Below are 19,216 nucleotides of genomic sequence, written 5' to 3'. Positions count from 1 at the left end.
CTCCAGCAGCCATGTGACAAGGTCGTAAATGTCACAGTGGTACAGGGCAGCTTAGGGCCTGATAGCTGAGAGAGAGAGAGAGAGAGAGAGCTTAAAATAGGTATCAAACCTCAAATCCTTGATTCTCAGCATATCTACAATGGCCCTAAGCCCTACTTAGTTCTTGAAGTAGGAGTGGAAGTTATTCAGCATTCCAGATATTGTTGAACTATAGTTCCCAACATGTATCACCATTGACTATGGTTAAAATAGCTATAAGGACTGATTGACTGATTGCCCAACAATGCCTGCAAGGCACACAATTCCTATCCCTGACCTAGGGATGGGTTAAGAATGTAGGATAGGACAGAGTTGGGACTTCCGCTCAGTACTATGAGCATTTATTTATGAAACTCCCTCTCAATTTATGACATCTTCTCCAGGCATTCTGGACTGTCATCATCATACAATTGACCATGTTGAAATAGGCTGATGGGACTCATTTTCTGAAACCTCTGAAGAGTAGCAGTTTGGAAAAATATGGCTTATGGTAGTCTTATCTCTTACAGTTATTTAATATCTACCTCAGCCCATTAGGGGAAATGATACATGGATGGTAAATATGAAATAAATGGGACTCATGTCTAAATAGACTTGTCCATGAATGCATCCAAATGAAATTTTGTTGTGCAATTGAATTGCCTCATTTGTGGATGTTTATGGGAGTTCCAGATGTGCCTTTAGATGTGAGATTAATTGCTTTGTTCATCACATTAACTCAGGAGTGGAAAACCTTTCTCTGCTAAAGGTCACATTCTCTTGGGTATAATCTACTAGGTCAAGGGTGGAGTTGGAGCAAGTAGTAAGCAGAGTGAGAACTCAAAAGTTGCCTTTTTCCTTCTCACTTTTTCTCCCTCTGCCTTCAGTGGACTGCCAGGAGGACAATGTGCTCTTGCCAGAGGCCTCGAATGATAACTAGCAGAAGGCTTTTGAAATTAGGCCTAGAGCTGTATGCAATTAGGTTAAGGCCTCCCTAGGTCTCTAGGGCTTCAGCCTGCCTATCCTTGCATTAATGAGATGGAAGGACGGGTAAAAATAGTTGAAAATATGGAACAAATAGATAAAAAGTTGAATGTCTGTCTATAATCTACGATCTATCTATACTGTGCATATAGCATGTAGCTGTTAGAGGACAGGGAACTTTTCTGGATGATGAAAGAAAGAGAGAGAGAACAGAAAAATGGAGGTAAAATTATATGTTTCTAATGACAATGTGGCTGCTCAAACTTCCGTACAGTGGCCCTTATTTCTCATGCCAGTAAGGTAATGCTCAAGATCCTGCAAGGAAGACTCCAGCAATACATGGAGCAAGAGTTGCCAGATGTTCAAGCTGGGTTTAGAAAAGGCAGAGGAACGAGAGACCAGATTGCCAATATCCGCTGGATAATGGAGAAAGGCAGGGAGTTTCAGAAAAACATCTATTTCTGCTTCATTGACTAAACCCTTTGACTGTGTGGATCATAATAAATTGTGGCAAGTTCTTGGTGGGATGGGCATACCAAATCACCTTGTCTCTCTCCTGAGGAATCTGTACAAGGACCAAGTAGCAACAGTAAGAACTGACCACGGAACAACAGACTGGTTCAAGATTGGGAAAGGCATACGGCAAGGCTGCATACTCTCACCCAACCTTTTTCACCTGTATGCAGAACACATCATGCGATGTGCGGGGCTGGATGAATGCAAAGCTCGGGTGAAAATTGCTGGAAGAAACATTAACAACCTCAGATATGCAGATGACACCACTCTGATGGCCGAAAGCGAGGAGGAGCTGAGGGGCCTTCTAATCAAGGTGAAAGAAGAAAGCGTAAAAGCTGGGTTGCAGCTAAACATCAGAAAAACCAAGATTATGGCAACAAGAATGATTGACAACTGGAAAATAGAGGGAAAAATTGTGGAGGCCGTGACAGACTTTGTATTTCTAGGTGCAAAGATTACTGCAGATGCAGACTGTGGCCAGAAAATCAGAAGACACTTACTTCTTGGGAGGAGAGCAATGTCCAATCTCGATAAAATAGTAAAGAGTAGAGACATCACACTGGCAACAAAGATCCACATAGTCAAAGCCATGGTACTCCCTGTAGTAACCTACAGATGTGAGAGCTGGACCTTAGGGAAGGCTGAGCGAAGGAAGATAGATGCTTTTGAACTGTGGTGTTGGAGGAAAGTTCTGAGAGTGCCTTGGACTGCGAGAAGATCCAACCAGTGACTGGACTGACCTTGAAGGAGCTGGGGGTGGTGATGGCCGACAGGGGGCTCTGGCGTGGGCTGGTCCATGAGGTCACAAAGAGTCGGAGACGACTGAACGAATGAACAACAACAACAAATGACAATGTGGAAGAGAAAAAAGTAGTACCATCAGATTTAGTTAATGGATTCTCAACATGACACCTTTTTGATAAAATGTGATTGTTAATTTAAGCCTATAAATCAGAGCATGACAGTGCCTGATGGCTGTACTATTTTTATGTGTATTTGCATACAAATAAGCCCTGGCCAATACTTCTGAGTAATCATGGGTTGAATACTGCTTTGCCGGTATATGTTTTAGACAAGAATGGAACTAAATCTTGCAAAAAATATTATTTTTCTTTTTTAAATCAGAAACTTTGTTGTTTGTGACTTTATTTCTTAAAAGAGCTTATGCAAAATATTTTTTTTCTAAAGGGAACAAATATTAGACTTTTTTGGTATGGAAAAACCCCTATGCTGTAAAATTAGGGGGTGCGGTGGGGTGGGGGTGGGTGCGGTGGGGTGGGGGGGTTGCGGTGGGGTGGGGGGGTGCGGTGGGGTGGGGGGGTGGGGGCGACTAGGAATGTACCAACACAGAAATATACGTTATCTGAACACAAATTTCAATACCTTCCTTCCAAAAACCAAAATCTAATATTGATAACATTTGCAGATGTTTCCACCAAATCGGCAGAGTAGAAACAATCTAATGTTGGGTTGTTATGTGTTTTCCGGGCTGTATGGCCATGTTCCAAAATGCTTCTGGAACACAGCCATACAGCCCGGAAAACACATAAAAACCCAGTGATTCAGGCCATGAAAGCCTTTGACAATACAATCTAATGTTGCCTCCTTGAAGCAACAGATGTATGTGCACATGGATGCAGTCCATGTCTACTAGATTTGATGTCAAATTTTATATCTATCAATATATGATGAAATTATTTGGGATCCTCCAGAATTGATGTCAAATCTGCTATCTACCAATATATGATGCAGTTCTTGTAAGAGGCACATAAGTTCTTTCCGTTTTCAAAGCCGTGGTGACACACAGAGCAATCTTAACACATCACAATGATCTATGACAAACAGAGAATGGGTACAGAACTCTTGATGAATATATTCAAAGTGATGTTGTCAGCATGTGATCAAAGAGAATTTTAAAAAAGGTAAATAAATAATAATGGAAACACAGTGCTAACCCTGGTTTGGCTTGCTCATCCAAAATAACATGAAAACTGTCAGATTTCGGGCTATTGAAATGCCTTCACACATCCACTGCAACAGAACCCTACACTCACAGGTGCTTTTGCCCTGAAGTATTTCCTCTTTGCAGGTGTGCATGCAGTGGTGTCCAGTGTGAAATGTTCCCTCTGTGGTTATACACACAAAACAGGAATCTGGCACTCTGCTAATTGTTGGGAATGGAAGAAAATGTTGTATGATTCATATTTCAGTAAGAAATTCCCTCAGGAAATATGCAAAAGCAGGAGACAGTTATTCTCAGAATTTTGAGACACAGTTCTCTACTCAACAATTGAGTTAAGATGTGTATATTTTAATGTATGTGATACACACACACACACACACACACACAGACACAGAGAGAGAGAGAGAGAGAGAGAGAGAGAGATGAAAAGAATGTAACACTGGGAAAATTAGGAAAAAGAGCTAAAGTGAAACTGATTCCTCTGTTCCTACAACTAAGGTGATATCATTGTATCATACCAATTACATTTCCTGTTTCCCTGATACCACAAGCAAATAGGAGGTCTGTGCTTGCTCTTTGATATAGAAGCTACAGCATTCTGTCTAAGAAGCACATAGACAATGGTCAAAATCCTGCACTGGGGAATGTATGTGTCTCATATAAGCATGTGTCCCTAGCTACATCTTCCAATGACAGTCCCAAAGCCCACCTTATAAGCTGTGCATTTCATTTCTTGATTGTCAGAGAGTGGGGGATCAGCAGTGATATTTCAAATGTTTTCTTTGAGTTGGAAACACAATGAAAGACACTGGCAGGATATCTCTTCAAGTGACCTCATAACAGCATTTCCAGATAAAGGAAAATAGCTGGATGTGTCACCATTGATTCCCTCACTCCCTAACAACCCAGAAGTGGGCATATTTGGGAGGGCCACACAGTTACCAAGGTGATAGGATGGGGAGGGGGGTAGCGGCACTTTTGGAATGACTGTAAAAGTGAGTTGTGATGTCATACATCTGGTTATGACATCAGAACTTTCTAACAGTATGACAGTCAACATTTTTTCTGTAGGTAAAGGTGATTATTTTGTTTCAGATGGCAACATATTGTTGATGAGACTCTAACATTCATGTAGTGATAATACATATTTCATATATTAGAAGAACCCAGAAATTACCACATTCCCAGACAGCATTTCAGCATTGTGCCATTGACCACAGCCAGGAGGCCATGTTCAGCTAAAGCAGAGATCTAAATATGTTTCATAGCTTTGCTTAGGTTCTAGATTGTTCAACTGTTCTTCACATAACAACTAAGGTTACTTTTAAAAACTCAAATACACTTTATGCAAACTCACAAAAGAGAAATTTGTCAGCGAGAAAATGAATTAACAATTACAGGGCTTGTAAATTGTTGTTGTTATTATTATTATTATTATTATTATTATTATTATTATTTATCCCTCTTTTTCTCTCCATAAGGAGACTCAATTGAGACTCAATTAACTATGATAATATAGTAAGCATTAGGAAAAGACAACACTATTCCATTTCTGTTTTTAAAAGTCCATGACATTGAGTGACTTTAATACAGTGGTTCTCAACCTGTGGATCTCCAGGTGTTTTGGCCTGCAACTCGTAGTTTACCAGCTGTTAAGATTTCTGGGAGTTGAATGCCAAAACATCTAGGGACCTACAGGTTGAGAACCACTGCTTTAATAGATTGCTCAGCTCTATGGTCATCTGTTTGGGAGGAACACCAGTCAGAAGTGACAGCTTATTAGACAGGGTGAATGTGGGCTCTTTAATTTTTTTAAATCTACCATCTATGCATTATGTTGAGTGTCTTTGACCTGAAAGTGGCAATGCTCATAAATATAAGACTCTTTCCCCTTGGTTCATGATAAGGGCACTCCTGATTAACAGACTGAGAATAAATCAGAACAGAATGGAAGCATGTTTCTCAGCAAAATATTTGTTCCAAATTATATCAGAAAAATAACCCCCTTCTGGTTCTTTGGTTAAATAGCCAAAAGCATTAAAATCTGCCAGCCTGTTCAAAACAAAGCAAAACAAAACAAAGGAAATGACTAAAACCCAGCAATCTGGAACATGAGGCAAATTTGTGACTATGTCTACAGATTAATGAGATAGAAATGAAGGCTGCCTCCATCCATGGGCAATGTACATGCTGTTTATAAGGAAATCATATTTGTTTTGATCTGTTCAGCATTTTGAGAACGGTAAGAGATGGAGCCATTTACATGAATAAACTGGACTGTCTGCCTTGGAAAATCAAATTATTGCTGATAAATATCTATTATTTAAACAGCTTTTTATTTTCCAGTAACTATCACTTATGCTTCTTATCTGTGGAACATGCAGGCTTATGTGTTTGCTTGAAATGCAGATTCCTTTTGTTTCAAAAGACCACATTAAAGAGTGAAATTATCAGAGTGAAAAGGGACAGCATGGTAAAAAGGTTCTTAACACTGGGTTGTTGTAGGTTTTTCGGGCTGTATGGCCATGTTCTAGAAGCATTCTCTCCTGATGTTTTGCCTGCATCTATGGCAGGCATCCTCAGAGGTTGTGAGGTCTCACAACTCTGAGGATACCTGTCATAGATGCAGGTGAAACTTCAGAAGAGAATGCTTCTAGAACATGGCCATTCAGCCCAAAAAACCTACAACAATCCCGTGATTCCGGTCATGAAAGCCTTCAACAATACGCTCTTGACACTGTTGTCATTAAGGTTTGCACCAGACAGCAAGGTGGAAAACTAAGGAAGGCTCTGGCATGTGGACAATGCTGCTTTCATCCTTAAACTGATATCTGGGCTAAACAGATTGCAATGTGTTACTGTCTATAAATTCAAAAGCTTGTCATAAACATAATAAAACTAAGATGTATTGGTATAGTATCAAGTATCATTCTACGGTTTGGATTGGTGGCAAACATATGGAAGACAGAAGCTACATGAATGGCCACTGATCTTTTGTCCCCAGTGTACGATTTCTAATATGGATTTGTTCTTATTTTCAAAGGTACACAACATACAGCAATGCAATGCTAGCTGCTTCTTATCATCTGCTTGTATTCAGACAGAGGAAACATCTGGTAGGGAACAGAGAGAGTGTGATGGAGCCCTATTACCTGATACATTGGCAAACAGGAAAGCCAGATAAGGGAAATGCAGCTAATGTATCACAGACAAAGACAGACTGAGACCTGCTGTCACTCTGTTTTCAGTGGAATGAATTATGGCAGATCCTTCCCTACTCCCAGAATGTATAACTTTCATTTCATCACTTGCTGTCAAAGTCTTTGTCACACAAGCCCTAGAGAAGTGCACACAAACAATTAGCACTGTTATAAAAGCCAGTTTTTAAAACTTCCTTCTATACACCTTATTCTGAAAAGGATTGTACTCACCTATGGCACCGGACAAGTTTGGCACCCCTGTATGTTGGAGACTTCCCTCCCACGTACCTATATTCCCTCCACTATACAGGTTTAAGAAAGCTGGGCCCAATTTGAAATTTCTGCATCTCTGCAACCATGAACTACCCATGAATAAAACTCTTACCACTTGAAGAAGTAGGGTATAGATGTATATATTTTTTCAGAGTTACTTACCTAGGTCTCTTCATCTTGGGGAAAGAGAATAAAAAGTGGTAGTGCTGCCACAACAGTGTGTCTCTGGCCTGTATATCTTTCCTCTACTATCTGAAGCTGGCACTTTTCTTTGGCCTTTCCCCCTGAGCAAGATTATTTAGTTCTGCATCTGAAGGTATTGAGGCAAGCTGCTGATATTGTAACCTACTTTAGCCTGACTCATGTATTGCCTGTAGTGAAGGCAGATAGAAATCCTGGGAGCCTCTCACTGCCCCGGGTAAGAAGCTGTTCTTCAATGATAATTCACAGCCTCCTTTCACACAGCTGAACAAAATCCCACATTATCTGCTTTGAACTGAGATATATGGCAGTGTGGACTCAGATGACCCAGTTCTCAAAGCAGAGATTGTGGATTTTCTGCCTTGATATTCTGGGTTATATGGCTGTGTGGAAGGGCCCACAGACAACTTACAGATCTAATACCTAAGTAGCAACATCTTGGGAAAAAGTAAGTTTGAAAAGTCGCAGACGTGTTCAATGCTCAAATTAACAAGAAATCCAATAAAAGATCAAGCTAGCCTATTCAACAAGACAAAATGTTTTTTAAGTGAAATCAATCAAATAACAATAAACACCTCAATCACTCAGCCTAGCTCTTTCACAAATGCTAAAGCAAATAATCTTTATACACATGTATGAATTCCCTTGGGAAGCAATTGAACATTTTTGTCCCATGTCGAAAAACTGTACTCAGTTTTGGATTGTGAAAGAAGCGTTCTGCATGCAGTGCCATTGCTCATTGAGTTTCACTTCACAGATATGTGCATTCAATTGTGTATTTGGTTGAACAAGACAACAGAGCAATCTCCTGTTCAGCAAGTTGCATGACAACTTACCTTCCCCAGGGATGATCTGTGAGTCAATGATAGAGATCTGGTCTTGCATCCGCTCATCTTCACTCTTCTGATCACTAACTTCCTGAAAGATACCAGCGGGAAATGTTGCAGATGTGAGTGACTGTTCAGTTGGCATCTCTGAATATTCTGGGATTAACTCATTGCTGGCTGACTGGTCTGCTGGAGGAGGTACATCAAGATCTCCTGGTCTGAGAGGAGGGACCCCAGTACCATCCAAGGCATTGAAAGGCACTGTGGGCACTGAATAATCTAGAATGAGGTTTGCCTCCTCAATCTCATTAAAAGATTCTGTGACAGTTGCTGGACTTGCATAAACCAGTGGTACGTCAGACGTCTACCAGAAAGAGAAATAGAAGAAAGAAGTGAAGAGTAGAGGGTAGAGAGCAGCAACTAACAGTCACTTTACTGTTCTAGAAATTAGGGGCCACACTGCACATCATTTTATTTATTACTAAGATGTTTTAAGTCAGGGAGAAAATCACATGGCCTTCCACGTATTTTTGGACTGTAATTCCCAGCATTATTTGCCATTGGTGCTGTTGTCTAGGGCTGATGGGACTTGTAGTCCATCAGCATTTTGAAGACCACATGTTTCCTGTCTCTGCTTTACATGCACAAGTGGCATGTGCAGTCTATAAAAATATATGCAGTGAATCAGTATACTTTGCCTTACTTTGCTCCAGGATCATATAAGAGCATGTAAATGTTATGCTTTTGATCTATAACTTTAAAACCTCCATCCAGCATGATTCTAAACTCTGCTTTCTATATACTGTGGACCCTCATAATCCAAGGGCTTCAGAAGGGTGGTTTGTTGTATCCTATACTTAAAATGTTGATGATGTGAACATGCTCATAGTGAAGCATCTCCATGCACATTATTTAATGGTGTAGGTGTGACCATCCATTGTTTTGGCATCTATGAGACATTGTGGAACTTAATCCCTGTGGAGCCCAGAAGGTCCACTGTTGCTGTAAACCGGAATCACTTTCACATGACAGAATTATGACATTATGATTCCACTTTAACTGCCATGGTTACAACCTATGGAATCATGGGGCTTGTAGTTTTGTGAGGCATCAGAGGAAGTTTCTGGCTGAGAATTATAAATGTCCCTCACCCAGAATATCAAGTTCCAGGATTCTATGGGATGGAATCGTGGCAGTTAAGAGGAATCGAAGTGCTACAATTCTATAATGCGAATGGGTCCCAGTAATTGCCAATCTGTAAAAGTTATGAAGATTATGAATTGCAAACAAACACACACACATCAATTTTAAGAATAGAGTTTAAATCCTACAGAGTAGTTCCTTGGGATTTAAACACACACATATATAAACATGTCATGAACACATTTTTATTTTTTGGGCAAAAAGTCAGAGATGCCCTATTCAAATAAATATTTATCTTCATAACCCATGGGTGTTACAAATTTTGTAATTAGAAAAATTGTAAAGCGCTGTAGGTTTTTTCTTAAGTTGAATTTGTATGTAAGTTGGAGCAGGTACATTTTTAAGTGTAACTCCAGTCTTGTGTGTCTGTGTCTCTGTCTCTGTCTCTCTCATCTATATAAAAGCTTGGCTAGCTTAGGGAAGGGTTAACACCCCCGTGCTGTTTATTTTGCTGTCTGTGCTCCTTTTCAGAAGATTTCACCTCACTTTCTGTCCCTGTGAGAATCTGATTTTGAAAAAATTGGCTTGTTTTGGAAACAAAGACCGGAGAAAAAGCTTCTGTGGAGGCTCCTTTCCCTCATGATCATTCTTTCAGGGATGAATGTCTCTTCCTAGGAGTAGATTTCTTTCACTTCCTGTTGTCTCACCACCGTTCTTAACTATGAGTTGTTTGTAAGCCAGCTGTTTGTAACTTGGGGACTGCCTGTACACACACAAGATATACATATATACTATATTTACTTGAATCTAATGTTCACTTTTTTTTTGGCTAAATTACCTTGCCAAAATTGGGGTGCACATTAGATTTGCTTTATACAGTAATCTTAGTGCTGAGTCAAAGCAAAAGGAGAAGCTGCTTCAAGAGTTTCCCCTGGAACTTCTCTTTGAGGGACCTCATCTCTTATGTAATTGCCTTGACTCAGTGCTAAACAAACCAGGGATTTGTAGTTTGGTGAGGAAATAGCATTCTTTTGGCAGAGAAGGCTCAAAACTTTGTTAAACTACAGCCCCCGGGATTCCATAGCATTGAACCGAGGTAAGTAAAGTGCCACATAGATGCACCCCAAGGTTTTCTTTTCCATCACTGGAAGCTTGGGTGTTGTAACATTTTCATTTTGAACGAAAGAATCCTAAATGTGCAGGAACTGTAATGCACACCTTTTTTGGACAAATTACAAAGAGTGCATTTTTTGGTGCTGTGCATTACATTTGGCAGCAAATACTTTTTTTGGTTTCAGGGTTTAAAATTTCAGGTGCACATTAGATTCGATGGCACATTAGACTTGAGTAAATAGTGTAAATATGGGTATTTTAAAATTTGGGTATTTTTGGGGTATGTTTTTAATCTATACTGTTGAAATAATTTATAAGTTGCCTAGAGTTTTATTATTAAATATAAAATGATGATTAATAATAAAAATAATAGCAACAACAATAATAGCACAGAGGAAAAATAAATGGGAAGAAGACATAGATAAAAGAGAAGAAGTCATGTCCTTTTTCAAAAGCAATAATTGTAGAATGTGCTCTGTATCTGAGGGATGTGAATCCTAATCACAGTCAAGGTTTTATGTTTGTATTGATTTTATTTTGCTGGTGAGAAAGATGTGTATACATAAAAATCTTACCTTCTGGGGAAATAAAGGTGTGAAGACATTTACTCACCAATCCAGGTCCAGCTGCAGCATCAATGAGCGCGTTGTCTGCGTCACTAGATGGCCTAACCTCGGCTTAGAAGAGACAAATGCAAAGGATCATTTCCAAGTAAATCTACTTAAGTTCTGTACAAAGAATCTGATTAGTGATCAAAGTGTTAAAGATGTGCTATGATGGGTGACAAACTTCAGCCATCACATATGACACACATTTATGATGAAGTGATTTCTAAAATTATCTACCTATACTCATTTAATTTTTAACGGAGAACATTTAACTCTCTGAGCACACTAGCTGGAAAGATTTGTCCTATATGCTCATGTATAAGTCTAGAAAACTTACTCAGAAAATCAAACCAAAAATTTGAGTCAAAATCCATGGGCCAATAATAATAATAATAATAATAATAATAATAATAATAATAATAGTTATTTATATCCTGCACCCTCTCCCCAAAGGGATTCAGGCAGCTTACAACAACTCACAGATACAGAAAATAATATAAACAATAAAAAACGAACAACAGTAAACAATTATCAATGTGAGTACTGGGCCTTAACTCTTATAAAAAAGGAACCATCCCTTTCTTTGAATAGAGTGAGAAAAGGCAAGAGTTTAGTCTGTCCCAGGAGAGCCTAAAAAGAAATACCAACCCCTCTATTTTCTCCACTGTGGCATCACTTCTGCCCTTTTTGAATGCCTGAGCAGAGAAATGGTAGTCGCAGACAGATTGGCTGGCTCTAAAATAAGATTGATGCTTTCCCCTCTCTGCACAGGTTTGCTTTCCCCTATCCACAAGTCATATCAAAATCCATAATTTTGGTCCCAAATTTTGTATAACTTATACATAAGCTTGATTTATACATGAGTAGATGTAGTATTTAAGTTCAAATTTCTCAGGTTGACAACATTTTGCATATGTTGCAGCAATAGGTCTGGGTATACAGTTGGTTGGAAGTACCATCCAATTGCAGCTATTATGTTTTTGTACTTCTTTGGCACATCCATATTTTTTTTAAAATACATTTTCAGTGCCTCTCTGAAAAGTACAATTGGCTGGGTTAAAAAAATCAGATGTAAACCAAAGAATATCCAACTGATTTGCAACATATTCAGAGGCATTTACAGAGGACTCATAACAGCATGAGGTCATGGAAAGAAGACATGGGTGGGTGGTTTCGAATGGGGCAACACTGTCACATCTCTGATCTTCCTCCCCAGATTATTGTTGTTGTTTAATCATTCAGTCGCTTCCGACTCTTTGTGACCTCATGGGCCGCCCATGCCAGAGTGCCCTGCCGGCCATCACCACCCCCAGATCCTTCAGAGTCAAGCCTGTCACTTCAAGGATACCATCAAGGATACCCCAGATGATTAGTAACCTGGATCCCTTTCCCACAATATAATTATAGAAGTATTATTACACTTTAATTGCCATGGTTGATCCTATGGAATCAGAGGGTTTGTAGATTGGTGAGGCACTAGAGCTGCCTGAATAATAATTGTAAACATGACTCCATGAACCGCAACTTCTAAAGGATAGAATGGTAGGATAGAATGGTAGGTGTTAAAGGAGAATCATAGAATCAATTTATAAAAAGACCCCGGGCTCTATTTTGCATTGTTCATAGCACTTTAGTACCATTGTCATCCTTTAGTACCATTGTCACTGGGTGAAGGAGAAACTGGTGAACAGAATTTTGTGAAAAGCTTATGGAATTACCTTTCTTCTTCTTATGCAAGAAATTGGATGGGGCAAGAAAAACACAAGTTTCAGACATTTTCTGGGAGGAAAATATCCTCAGCTCTAGCTATTTAGTCCTATTCACTTGGTGTGTGTAACCAAGACAGCTAAGCCATGTGATTATCTATTTTTTTGCTGCACCTGTGGGACCTCTGGGAGTCTAGAGGGCAAGGAAGTTGCATATTAGAACTTGCAAAAGTTGCTTTTTGACCACAGTTCCCTGAATTCTTGACCCAGCATGGCCATTGATAGCTATCCTGTCTGGTCTGGAGAATTTGGTGGGATTCTGAAAGGTAACTTATTCATGTTCTATGGATAAAGCCTCTTATTCACAAAGACTAAATTCTGACCAACTCACCATCGGTAAACTGAAGTGTTCCAAGATCCATGGATAATGATTTATCTTCTTGTAGGGCCATGGCAACCATCTGCTGAAGGTCTGCTACGCTTGGTTTGACTGCCGGTATCTCCCCCTCTGCACCAAGAGGAACCTTTTCATTTTCAACTTTGTTGGACCCAATAGTAGAGATCTCATCCGGAAGGCCTTTCACTTCACTTTCATCTCTTTCAAAGTTGACAACATATCGTGCAATGGTGCTGCTTGTCCTGCAGTGCATGAAGAAATAAATGGTGCTTTAGAAGTGCTTCAATAGGGTCTACTCTACCAGGTGGGTGGTAGAGTGGTACTTGCCTCAGGTAGCATGCACTAGAGGGGACATGGATTGCTTGTACATTGTTGGAACTGTTACTCAATCACATGTTCCACACACTTTAAGCTCGCCTGCAGCCTTCAGGTATGGTGGAAGATGTTTTCAATGTAGAAATAAAATTTAACTTCCTTTCCAACATTCTTATCTTGACTTTTGCCTCAAGCATCTAAATATCTACAACTGGCATTAAGTACTATACGTACAGATTCAAAAAGCAAAGTTACAGATCTCTAACTGGTCTAGAGTAATAGAAAGTTCATAAATGCCATCCTAATCCACATTAAGAGATAGCAGCTGGATGGGTAGGAGGAGGAGATCTAGTCAGTTTCCAACTGGAGAGAAGGAAGATAATGTTTCTAGCCTTTCATGCCAAGGAGAGATTGTGACTATCAGAATCAGGACCTCAGTTGGAAAGTGCTCGACACAAGCTTGATCATTGATGATGGAGAGGAGATGAGGTGACATTGTGCTTCTGATCTGACTGGAAGTTCAACATGGCCTGATTGGGCAGTTGGGTCCAAAATAGGTGGTCAGACTAGGAGACCACTGCATTTAGGATGGCCAGACTAGGAGACCATTGCACTTGGCAATTCAGACATAATTAAGTAGCCAGTCTAGGATCCTGACATATGCTCTTATGTGTGATTATTACATATTTTATAAAGATTAGTCCAGGCATGGGGAAGGACATGGTAGAACTGTCTGTAAATTGGATGATTTGTTTCGAAAGCTGACTTGCCAATGTATATTAGTCAAAAGAAGTAATTACTTCGATCCTGGTCACTCTTTTAAATCTAGTTACAGACACAGGTTTGAAGTCATTGCCATTGATTCAGGGTTATAGAAGGTCTATTAGGGTTCACAATAGCTGTATAAATGTGAATTTAACAATGTAGGCAACCTGCACAATGAAGTGAAAGTGCATTTAACTTACAAAGAACAAGAAACAATTAACTATATAATACAAATACAGCCCCAGTTTTTCTTGACACGCTTAACAAGCATGAAGGCACATGTAACAGCCTTTAAGACATTTTGAAGTATTAAACAAATGGCAATCACTTTTTAAGAACCTTTCCTTAAATATTTTTTCCTAAACTAAAACTGTATATTTCCCCAATATTCAAACAGTATATTTTTTTTACTGGAGGAAGTCAAGTCATTCCTCCCCAGTGCTTTTCTGTATATTCATTCTTTTTCTCTCTGTCTTGAAGTGCATTGCAAAATGGCTAGGGCTACTGGCCATGATAGCATCTACCATACAACTAGTAAATTGATATATAAATATATAAATTAGAATTCTTTCCTATGAAATCTTGAGAGTATTTTAAATATATATTTTTAAATACTACTATCTCCCTGGAGGTGGAGCACCCCCTGATTGAACCTTTCAAACACAAGAGGACTTTGAATTTCTTTAAAAGACAGATGAGATCCCATAGCTGTCAAACATTAGAAGTTTGTCTTTCCAGTGGCAAAACATGCATATCTCATTATTAGCTGTTGTTAAACCCAGCAAACAGGGGAATCCTAGACCAAACAAACCGTCTGCATCTATTACGTGGTAATTCTGTTAGAGTGAAGCTATTGTAATAAATAGATACAGATTTTGGAGGGTCAGCTGAGCAGTAAAACAGAAGCAGATGTACTTCTACTTACAGAAGAACTGCATGTTTTCTAGGGAAGAATGGGATGCATCAATATTTTTTTTTACATAGTAGTTTAATACGGTTATTCAGTGGCTGACATCCTGTAACACACTCTGTCATTTTGGAGGCTAGAATTTGGTGCCAGTCTCATGGAATAATCAAAATTCTTCTGGCACAGAGGGGCCTAAAACATGGTGTAAATGCCTCCCTTGCCCTTTACAGGCCTTCTGTGAACAATTGGGACTATTGTTTTAATTTTTTGCAAGGAAGGTGCAACCCTCCAAGGAAGACATTAATGAATCCTTCAGACTTTTCACACTTGACCACTCTGGTGTAATCAGATGAACAACGATCACACCCATTCCCTAGGATGCTTTCAATGTCAGGTGTCTGGCTGGAAGAAATCAGTCAAAATCTTCTCTTAGTCCCTTGCTCTCCAATGGTCACTACATGACCATGTCAGGGGGGGATAGCATGAAAAGGATGAGCTTACATGAAGAGGAGACAAGAGACATGGCTTGATCTGCAGTTATCACAGTTTATAATGGGATGCACATACAAGAATAATAGTGAGGAAACAGGGCAGGCTTTAAATTGAAGCTGAAAATGACAATAGAATTTGGGTGTCATGAGAGGGTTCCAGTGTATCTCACTAGATGGTATTGTATCTTCCATGTTAGAGAAAGGAAGACTCAGGGAGTTTTCTGAGCCTTGCATCAAATAATGCTATTAGCTTGGAGGCTCTGTTCTGCCTCAAGCATTTAAATTCTTTGTGTTGGTCCTGCTTGACTATGAAAGCTTGACTATGTATCTTCCTTTACCACTTAGTGGCCAGGCATGTAGCCAGAGGGGGGGGGGGCTTGAGGGGCTAACCCCCCCCCCCGAAATTCTCATGGTGGTTCGCGAAAAGGCCTTACTGGTCCATTATTTAAACTGTTATGTTTATTCATATCATGATCTGATCACCATACTCAATATATCCCATATGCATGGGGGTATTGGGGTAATGATACAAAAGGTTTGCTAGGGTAGACCCTCTTTCACTCAGACTCAGCCCCCCCTGAAACTCAGCCCCCCTGAAACCCCCCCTGAAAATTTTTTAGCCTTCCCCGCCACCCGAAACGAAATCCTGGCTACGGGCCTGGCCCTTGGTATGCACTGGGGTTTGGTTCCAGGATCCCCTATGGCAGTGGTTCTCAACCTATGGGTCCCCAGATGTTTTGGCTTTCAACTCCCAAAAATCCTAACAGCTGGTAAACTGGCTGGGATTTTTGGGAGTTGTAGGCCAAAACACCTGGGGACCCATAGGCTGAGAACCACTGCCCTATGGATATGAAAATCTGTGGATACTCAAATCCCATTATACACAATGGCATGGTGAAATGTGTTCCTTATATAAAATGGCAAAAACAAGATTTGTCTTTTGAGTGTTTACATTTTTTTCAAGCCATAGATAGTTGAATCTGCAGGTACAGAATCCAAGGATACAGGCGGTCAATATGACGCACATCTGGCCACAAGGTCTAATGCATGTAGAGGAAACTTTTTATAGAAGTGGCACGGCATCTAATTTTAAAGGTTAAGGAAGCTCCAGGTCAACATCATGATGAAATGTGTCATCATGCCAGGGTTGTAATCATATCTATCTCAGATGCAATTACATAAACAGAAATGTCTATCATCAGAATGGCACTCTTCAAAGCTCTAATGTCTGTACTTCTCAATTTGAATTGAAACACCTGGGCTTTTTCCCTTGCCTTGACTATTTTTATTTTTATTTTTTTAGTGCAATTGCAGTCATGAGAAGAGAGGGGGAGACACTAGAATGTGCTATGTCTCTAGCATTACATGACAAAAATCTTGCAGTTGCTGAAAAATAGTTCAGACCTATACTATACATTGCAAATCAATAGTTATGTGGTAGGCAGGCACCTAAGGCCTCTGAAAAAAAAATCTTTCTCTTGGACAATTCCTCTTATGAGTCAAATGAGACCTGATCTTCCAGCAGCTTTTCAAAGATGCATGAAGGTAGCCTGGAAATCCATTTCCATCAGAGCAAGGCATTTTCTAAGGAGATCTATATCTGTATTTAGATTGGTATTTTCTCACTGTTAGCTCCTGTAAACTTATCTGAAGGCAAGGTAAATATTAGAGACATTCTGTGATTTGTTATGCCTGATGGCCATATAAAGGAAAAAATGAGGAATCAGGAATTTGTAAATTAGAATAAATGCAAGTAATAGCAAAATTGAAGGCTAACATGTTTTCTCCTCCCCTCTCCTCCTCCTCCTGCAGAGCTCGGAGGGAGGAGAACTTGCCCGGAATTAGATTTGCTTTCTCTGATTTTTATATCTTGCTGCTATATAAAAAATAGGAATCATGGTTTAAAGAAATCTCCAACTGCCAACGGCAACTGGTAACTTCTATGCCAGTGGGATAGTGCATTCACTCTGGAGTTTGTTTGAACTTTATAAGAACTATGAAATGTGCTGAAATGGTTTCCTGAAACAGGTTCATCTCCTTAGATAGCACCGTTAAAAAGAAAACCTAGAGTGAATTCACTGCTTCATTGCTAAAGAAATAAAAAAGAAACCCTCAATTATTTGACTAATTTGCTTAAGAAACAGGATGATCCCTGTATCCACAGGACTAGCACCTGCCTGTGCTTTTACTTACCTGCATCTGACAAAAATATGCCCTCTGTAAGAATTTTCTAATATTCTCCAGGAGTTATATGGTGTGCTTCTGCCAGAAGTTACCATAGAGTTGCATTGGAGGATCTATCAAATTCCTAGGCAGGATACTTCTTGACAATTTTTAGGTCTTCCAGGACAACTCTATGGTAACCTCTAGTGGAAGACATTCATTTCAATAGGGTTCACTATTGTCCATGGTTTTCTGTTTCTACAGTAAGTTCAGGAATGTGTCCCCCATGAATTCTAGGATTGTACTGTACTAGATTTTTTATTTTACACCAGCAATGCGCAAAGTGAGGTCTGCATGCAGCCCCTGGAAATTTGGGCTGAAAATGTCAAGGGGGATCAGGATTAGAGTTCTACTTCTGGCATGGTTCTGTGCTTCCAGTGTCTTCCAAGCATTGTAGGATGCTGCCCAGATAACATGGGAGGTTTCCTGTGTTCACATAGGAAATAACAGAGTGAGCATAGAGGGAAGCCAGGTGGAGATGCTTCCCTCTGCGCGATGGGTAAGGGAGCAATGTGAGTGATGTGGAGTATGGGGTGATGGGTTCGCCCACTGCCCACTGGAAGTGCCATGCTGCTTGGTGAATTCCCCCACTATTGCACATTCTTTGGATATCAATGTGATGAGGTATCTAAAGTAAGATACCTGTGCTTTCTGGCTTCTGCATCTTAATACTAGGAAAATTAATTTACATTGGTACCATGGTTAATTACAGAATATGCCATATTACATTGACTGTCATATATAAAATAGGAAATGTTACCCATCCTTTTCTTTCTTCTGTCTTCAGTTCAGCATACAAAGACAGACAGATTGGAACATTTCAAAAAGAGGGGAGAGAAAAGACAAACATATAATAATGTTAAAGCATGTAAATATGGCTAAATCTTACCAATTTAAATGGATTGTTAATACATATAGATTTTATAAAGACTCATCACTCATTGTTACTTCAGTGACATTACAATTCTTCATCATTGTTTCCTCTCTCTTCCTGTGGCAAGGAGAATCTTCCATGGGATGGAAGATCTTTAAATGTTTTCTCCTGTTCTATCCAGTCTCCCTCCCCATCTAGAGTCACCATTTGCATCACAGCGGCTGGTAATCTGTCCCTTTCCCCTGCCCAGGAAGAAGCCGGGATCGGCTCTGCTTGGCTGCCATTCAAATCGAGGCCATAGTAACCTGACCTAATAATTATTCTGACGATGCACACTTCTCTTGAGGCCATGTCCTGCCATGACATTTTGTAATACTGTCCTCTCTTTGTTTGCCTCGTTGCTCTTTCATGCCAAATATGGAGTGCTTTAGCTGCCTCGGCATATACACACAGCTTTAGGAGAACATCTTTGCCTGTACCAATGCAGTGTCTACCTGAGAATGCACCTCTTTTTTTTGGACATTATCAGAAAATCCAAGAGTCAATTTCTAGTGTTGCATGTTTATTGATGGACACATAAAGAAGCTTTATCTTGGTTATAACTCCAGAGTAGCTGTTTCCCAACTTTCATAGATCACTCTTGCCAAGGAAATTCATGATATGACAAGGTTTCTTTTGTCAAAAAATGTACA

The 19,216-nt window shown here is 39.7% G+C and overlaps 1 protein-coding gene across 4 annotated transcripts in view; it reads right to left on the bottom strand.

The window, feature by feature from the left end:
- IMPG1 (interphotoreceptor matrix proteoglycan 1) overlaps nt 1-19,216 on the bottom strand; it is a 118,344-nt gene that overhangs the window by 26,893 nt on the left and 72,235 nt on the right. For all 4 annotated transcript variants that reach the window (XM_067467761.1, XM_060752940.2, XM_067467760.1 and 1 more), the window contains exons 9-12: nt 18,411-18,431; nt 12,944-13,191; nt 10,851-10,915; nt 7,992-8,073 (exon numbers count right to left, since the gene is read on the bottom strand). In XM_067467761.1, coding sequence (XP_067323862.1) covers nt 7,992-8,073; nt 10,851-10,915; nt 12,944-13,191; nt 18,411-18,431 — 416 coding nt within the window. The remainder of the gene's footprint in view (nt 1-7,991; nt 8,074-10,850; nt 10,916-12,943; nt 13,192-18,410; nt 18,432-19,216) is intronic.

This window comes from Anolis sagrei, chromosome 1, assembly GCF_037176765.1.
Source record: "Anolis sagrei isolate rAnoSag1 chromosome 1, rAnoSag1.mat, whole genome shotgun sequence".
Classification (NCBI taxonomy): Eukaryota; Metazoa; Chordata; class Lepidosauria; order Squamata; family Dactyloidae; genus Anolis; species Anolis sagrei.
The sequence above is the reverse complement of the archived record's forward strand: the minus strand, read 5'-3'. Positions and strand labels throughout refer to the sequence as shown.